Source organism: Nansenia antarctica, assembly GCF_963989245.1.
Source record: "Nansenia antarctica genome assembly, chromosome: 6".
Classification (NCBI taxonomy): domain Eukaryota; kingdom Metazoa; phylum Chordata; class Actinopteri; order Argentiniformes; family Microstomatidae; genus Nansenia; species Nansenia antarctica.
In genome coordinates this window covers 2,928,703-2,936,202 of record NC_137676.1, presented here as the reverse complement: position 1 = coordinate 2,936,202, position 7,500 = coordinate 2,928,703, and the positions used below count along the sequence as shown (strand labels likewise).

General features: G+C 43.4%; 1 protein-coding gene across 1 annotated transcript in view; it reads right to left on the bottom strand.

The window, feature by feature from the left end:
* LOC308160080 (glutamate receptor ionotropic, kainate 2-like) overlaps positions 1-7,500 on the bottom strand; it is a gene marked incomplete at both ends in the record, with an annotated part of 74,036 nt that overhangs the window by 40,575 nt on the left and 25,961 nt on the right. Inside the window, 1 exon segment of the mRNA XM_080533945.1 lies at positions 5,628-5,885. Within this exon segment, the coding sequence (XP_080390071.1) occupies positions 5,628-5,885 (258 nt within the window).

The window sequence follows — 7,500 nt, the reverse complement described above, 5'->3', positions numbered from 1 at the left end:
GGGGTGGAGGACTTTTCATACAGCCAGGACACTCTAACACCAACTCTGGAGGTGGGAGGTGGGAGGTGGGAGGAGGGAGGAGGGAGGTGGGAGGTGGGAGGTGGTAGGTGGGCAGGGACGTGGAGGTGGGAGGTAGGAGGTAGGAGGTGGGAGGTGGGAGGTGGGCAGGGACGTGGAGGTGGGAGGTGGGAGGTGGGAGGTAGGAGGTGGGCAGGGACGTGGAGGTGGGAGGTGGGAGGTAGGAGGTGGGAGGAGGGAGGTGGGAGGTGGGAGGAGGGAGGTGGGAGGTGGGAGGTGGGCAGGGACGTGGAGGTGGGAGGTGGGCAGGAACTTGGAGGTGGGAGGTGGGAGGTGGGCAGGAACGTGGAGGTGGGCAGGAACTTGGAGGTGGGAGGTGGGAGGTGGGAGGTGGGTAGGGATGTGCGGTCAGGGGAGGAAGGGGAGGCCTCACCTGTCATACCCCAATGAAAAAATAGAATAAAAGAAAAAATATATTATATATTTAAAGGTTTTCCACTATCTGTGTTAGAAATGTCTTTTTTGTTTTGTTTTTGTTTAACAGTTTATTATTGGTTTTTCACATGAGTTAACATCATTACCCCAACCCTCCCCTCTCCCCTCTCCCCTTGTCCGTTTTAGTCCAAAATCTCCATCCAAATGATTGTCCATCGATGCATTTGTCTAACTAAGGAGTACAAAAGAAGTACATACACTATGATATCAAGAAGAGGGAGAGAGAGAGAGAGAGAGAGAGAGAGAGAGAGAGAGAGAGAGAAGAAAGAAAAAAGAAGCTTCCTCACTCCAATACTAGTGTTCTAGTCATCCGTATTGAGTGGTACTTCGTGACGTTAGAATTATAAGGTTCTATCTCCATTTCTGTCAAATTTTTGTTTTTTACATAATCTGATCCATTAGGTGTTTATTAATGCCTGTGTGGTGTTATTTTTAAAATGTTGACATTTTCTTGTTAGTAATTAATAAAATACAAAGGTTCCATCTCACAAAACATAATGGAATGTAAAAACTTTGACGCTCAATATCTCTGAACTGCCCTAAACGGAGATAGAACCGTATAATTCTAAGCTCACGACTTGTAAGCTCTCATAGTATTGTAGTGGAACGTGTCTTAATTCTAAGAAACCCTGTCCTCCTTCTAATATAATTAGAGGGCAAGAAGTGTTCTGTTCTGTTCCGCCTTCCCAGTTATTCTGAAGCTGGAGAGCCAAGGTCACAGAGCAGCCAGGGCGGGGGCTAGATAGATAGTTTGGGTATAATAGTGAGGAGGAGTAGATTGTGGGGAAGCTTGCTTGCTGTGCTATACTGATCCTGTATTGAAGTACTTTAATAAAAGAGCATTGTGTAAGCTGTTCGCCTGAGGTTCCTGTGATCATTACATTTTACATTTACATTTTTGGCATTTAGCAGATATACGCCTTATTCCAAAGCGATTTACAATCAATACATTTGACTAAGCAAGTGAATCATCAGTTCACCAGTCGTAGCAGGAAGAGTAATCTAGCTCAGGCCCGGGGCCATTGGCAGTCTCTGTGATAGAAGGAAAAACCTTCTTCTATTACCTTCTTCTAAACCTAACCTAACAAAAAAAAAACGTTAATTTAAAACCCTTTAAACCCCTTAATTATTTTTTTATAGACACTGGAGAAAACAGAGAAACAGTACAAGGGGGGCAATAGAAGTTTTAGGGGACAGTAAAGGGGAAAAGCGGTGCTGGGGGGCAGTAGATGTCTCAGGAGACACAGTGCTGGGGGGCAGTAGATGTCTCAGGAGGAGCAGTTAAGGTGTAACCTCATTCTAGTTACATATCTACATGAGAAACAATTAATCAACAACAGTATTCTAAGAATGGGTCCCAGATTTTCCCAAACTTTTCCAAGGAGCCTGGGTGTATCTGATTCCCTAAAGTTTCAGGAAGTGCATAACGTCTCTGATCCATCTGGTGAAGTTAGGGTGTGTTTGTTCCTTCCAGGAGAGAAGAATGACGCGTCTGGCAATTACGTTAATTCAGTTAAATACTATGACTACATGGTGCTTTGCTTTTAAGGGAACGAGTTTCAGGGGTAAACCTGAACAGAGCACATCATAGGATTGGAGGGTGATGAGTTTTTGAAAAATATCTTAGTGTAGACACCAAAAATGTTGGCCCAAAACGTGTTACGGTTGGGGCAGGACCAGAACGTGTGGATGTAGTCGGCTGGTTGCAGGGATGCAAACTGGTGATGGCCCAAAAAGGTGCCAAAATGTTTTTTTTGCCTGAAAACAAAGAACAAGAAATCGTTGACCTATTTTGAGGTTAAAAAAAGGCTAAAACGGCTAAAAGGTGAGAAGTTTGCACCCCTGTGGTTGACCTTTACAGCGAGGGTATGCGGTGTCTTTAGGTTAGGGAAAGCTTTTGCCTAGTCTTGTCTTGGTCAGGTCTGCGCTCAAAACAACTCTGAGCTGTAAGAAGCAGCTGTGCCTGGCACAAGGGGAGGAGAACGTGTTTATTAAGACTAGAACAGCCGGGCCTATTTTACCTATTCGTAGAGCCGCCTTGGGGGTCAAATAGACCCCCTTTTTAGAATGTAAATCTGCTATTTACACACAGAGATCACTAGAGGTGCTTCTTTTTTTAGCCTGCCTCCTCCTACACAGAAAAACTGCAAAACAGCTTCATACTATCTTATCCTGAAGTGATTTTGAAAATGTAAGGATACTGGGGTGGTAGAACGCACATATCTAGGAAAAGTCATGAAAGGACGGCCCTGAAATTTGATCGAGTGCAAAGATATAACTTTTTTTTTTTACTCACAGGGGTCACCGTGACCCCTCACGGCTCTTCTAGTGTTAAGTCAAGCACTGCCCGCACAAATGTCATTTCTGTATGATTCCAATCATTTTCTATCGTCAAAACTACAGGGTTGCCTCGGTGGCCCGGCTGTTAATCGTTAGTCTGGAGTCAAAAAGAAAGTGCGGAGAGCTGTGCAGCACAAGCTCAACCTCTCACCTCTGATTGGTCGACCCCTCAGAACCTGGGGAACCAGTCTATGGTGGTAGGTAGAACCCCAAATTGCTCCCAGTGAGCGGGCCGGTCGGCGCCTTGCATGGTAGCTTGCCGCCATTGGTGTGTGAATGTGTGTGTGAATGGGTGAATGAGAGGCCGTTGTAAAGCGCTTTGGATAAAGGCGCTATATAAGTGCCGTCCATTTACCAACCTGGCTGGAGCGCGGGCCGGGCAATAAGCACCTGCCTGTTACAAACATAACTGCAATGAAAAAGCACCAGGGGAGGCAGCAATCACACCTGCTGTGTATTGAGGCCACGTAATTTACGCTCGCTTTCTCCCTCCTCTTTAGCTTAGCTCTAGCAGAAAACTCTAGCAGAAAACTGTCAGTGACAAAAATGGAAAGCGTTATATGTGACCTAATGTCTAGAAATTGGATTTTCAATCAACACACGGAGCGGTAAACAATGGAAGACCAATGCCTGAGCTTATTAAGGACCTACTTCAAACTTCGAAGGGACTGAAAATAACACTTGTGTGTTGCATCGCGTAGCTAGCCATAGCGCTGTAGCGGGAACATAGATATGATGGTTTTTAGGGTCCATGCGATGTCTATATTAATTTGTGTTGAATGAGTATGAATAACGGAACTGCATTTGCCCCTAAAATAAAACGTGAATTGAGGGATGAACAGTGAACAGCGGCCAAAGAGATGAGTCAGAGTACAGATGAGTCAGTGTACAGATGAGTCAGTGCAGACATGAGGTTAAGTTGGATCTTTCACAGCGACCGCAACCAAGGTTAATACACTGTCACCACGCTACGGGTGCTATATGTCTCTGCAAAGTGGAATGTGTAGGACAGAGGGTGTTAACATTCTCTGAGGCAGTCATACCGGGAAGAATACAGCTGCAGTAACAACACTTTTATCTATATCTTTTTATTCATTGTCTTATTATGTTGTTGAATGTTTATCTATTTATTTTCTTATATATATGTATCTATTCTTGCCATTTTTATTTGTATTTTTTTTCTTACTATCCTTCTTTTTCTGTATTTTTTGGAATGCTGTATGCAAAGCACTTTGAATTGCCCCTGTTGTATGAAATGTGCTGTACTAATAAACTTGCCTTGCGTTGCCATTTTAAACACTGCGCCTCTCCTTTGAAGGAAGGACACAGAATGAATCCTCACGTTGAGTCCACCTGTCTAATGATGAAATGTAAGATGGAGGGTGATGTATAGAACATTATTAAAGGCTTGAGTTCCTCTTACACTAATGGAACTCCAATAAGATGCAGGAAAGCTGAGAGACTTCCCTGAATTTCAACTACAGCAAACAGCAACCGATTAGAGTATTCAGTACGCAACTTGCAACAAGTCTTTAGACTTGGAAAATACATGATATACTGAATCTAATTTTGTTTCATGAAGATGTCCTCCAGAACGGGGTCGTAAACAGTAGGGGGGGACGACAGAATAAGTTGTCTTTTCTCTTTGGGTGATGAGCACTCTCTCACTTTGGGGAGCAGCTGGCCTTGTAAAAATGTCAGAGCACTCATGGTAAAATATGACCGCGCTTGTAAAAATGCACATCATGAGCCACTCCCCAAAGTCACAGCCGAACGGCACCGACACACACACAGCCTTTGATGACGACAGAACGTTTTGGGGTTTTGATTTTTTTTGCGCTGGAGGACTCTGTCGGAGGACTCTCTCTCGGGGAGATGGAGAACTATTGATTTCGGGGCTCAGACATGGCGAAGCAAAGCACACACAGATTAACTGTAGTAGAAGCGGGTTTGCTTCTTGCTCAAGCTGTGCCTCTGAGATTTCTGTACACTCAGAGAACAAGGTACACACGAATTGAGGTCAACAAAGTACTGTACACAAGACACCCTTTCCCCTCCTCCTCCTCCTTCTCCTCCACATCACATGTGACAGTAGCTGGTGTTTTTTGGGAACAAGTAGACCAAGGTCATTTTTTTAATAGATTATGAACGTACATGTTGTAAGCTTTTAAATGATGTTCCAGGCATTAAAATCTGCAAACATTTGAAGAAGATATGTGTCTGTGAATGTTGGTACACCTCACATATACGTGACACGTTCTAGTCTTTTGGTTCGCATAATCGGCAACTAATCAAAATGTTCAGACTTTTCTTTTGAAACAGGGAACTACGTTTCAGCGTTGTTGAGAATCACAACACAAACTCGCTAGTCAAGTCAAAACACTGCAACAACGCAATGGATTGGGTGAGTAATCCCCTCCACTGCTACCTAGTTAACTAGAACACTACTTTACATTGTTAGCAGACTCACAAAACAAGCTGTGTTAGTTGACTAGTGATGTGTCGTTGATTTTCAACAATGCAGAAATGTATTCAGTCACATCGGATCCCGACATGAGGGCCAAATGATCAGACCGTGGCACATATGTATTATCTTCATCTTCATCATTCAAGTAATCCTCGTCATCATCATCATCATCATCGTGATTAAAGAAAGAAAGTGGGGGGGTTGGTTGGCTGTACCTGTACCTGTGCTGTCATCATCATCATCATCATCATCATCATCATCATAATTAAAGATAGAAAGCGGGGGGGTTCTGTGTTTGTACCTGTACCTGTGCTGTCATCGTACACCACGGTGACCGTCCTCCACTTGAAGAAGTGGACCAGGTCCAGGATGGCCCGGCTGAGAGAGGAGAAGTCTGGGTACAGGCTGACGTAGTACGAGTCCCTGTTGTCCGACACCTGGTGCTTCCACTTGGTCTGGATGTGGGGCACGCCCAGGGCGTTGCAGATGGACTGGACCGCATTGGCCGACGAGCTGTGGGAGGGGCCGAAGATAGCCGCCACCCCCAGGGATAGTTGGTCACAGGCTGGGGGAGGGGGGGAGAGGAGGAGAAGACATGAGGAGGGATGGAGGAGGTGATTGGTTGGATTGTTTTGTGGTTATATTAAGTTGTTTTGGTACATATTTCCCAGAATGATTTGGGACGACACATTTTGGGAATGAAATAGGACTGCTCAGTATCTAAAGAGGCAGCGTTATGTAACCGAAAACGGTCTAATTAACTACTGCTAATTAACACTAGAACAGCCGTGCGTTCTTTACCTACTAAAAGAGCCGCCTCGGGGGTCAGACCCCCTCTTTACAATGCTCAAGCTGCTATTTACACACAATGACCACTAGTTGGCCGCTTGTAAATTAGCCTGCTTCCTACACAGAAAAATGGCAAAATATCTCTCAGGGAGACTTCAATAACACTTACAGTAATTTCAGCTTGAGCTGAAATGATCTGATTCCAAAAAATGTATAGTTTAATATTCATGGGATTACATGAATCACATTACATAGTAATTCAACTTGTGAGTTAATATTGATCCAAATGTAGATTTTCATCACTCAAATCAATACGTTTTTACCTGATTTCTTGGTTTCCCTTATTAGACTAAAGTCTTGTTATGGACTAACTAACCAGCTTTTAGTTTGAATTAGATTAGCCTGTTGATAACTTATGTATTATGTTTCTGTTCACTCCTAAACGGATTAGATGGAACATTAGGATTCAAACCATATTTCTGGTATGGAAATTAGCTAGCGTATCAGCAATCATCCCTTCTTTGGCAGCACCAGTAACGGTTCCCCAACCCGCCTCAGAGTGAGTCATCCTCTAGTCACATTTCTATTTCCACATTTCACTAAATGCCAAATAGACTGCCTTATCTCTTATTTCTAATCACCTATACACAAACAAACAAACAAAAACGTGTAATCACAGAAGCACACTCAGAATTAGCAATGCTAATGACGTGCAGCTGTCTTGCTAACACACAACCCGGGAGATCTTCCACAGAGTCTGCCAGCCTAGAACAAACCTCCCGTAAACACGAACACTAAACACTACCAAACAATCGTACTAAACGGTTTGGGAAGGATTCATGACTAGTCTGTAGACTGCTAACTATTGGTCAATAGATCAGAGAGAGCCTATTAGCAGGTTGCAGACTACTTATAAACACTTTTATATATCCTTTGTAAACCATTTATAAATCCTTTGTATTAGATATCTCATACATACATACATACTTGTACACACCTATCAATCAATCACTCACATTTATATAGCACATTTAAACATGACACTTGTCAACCAAAGTGCTTTACTTGACATGGTACTGTTGTATGTTGTTTGTGTCTGAATGAGGAGTAAGCTACAAATGAATTGCCCCCAATGGGATCAATAAAGGTGTCTGAATCTGTATCTGAATCTGAATCTACAGTAAAAGTACTCCTAAAGTGTAAATAAACAGAAAAAACAACAACCAACAGAACAACAGAGGAACAGAACAACACGTCAAAACAAACAAGGCAGGAGTCAGAGGGAGTCAGGGAACGCTAAGGAATACAAGTGAGTTTTGGGCTTAGATTTAAAGGACTTGAGGCTTACACTATAGCTTGCACTATTGCACCAGGCTGGATGCCAAATGCAT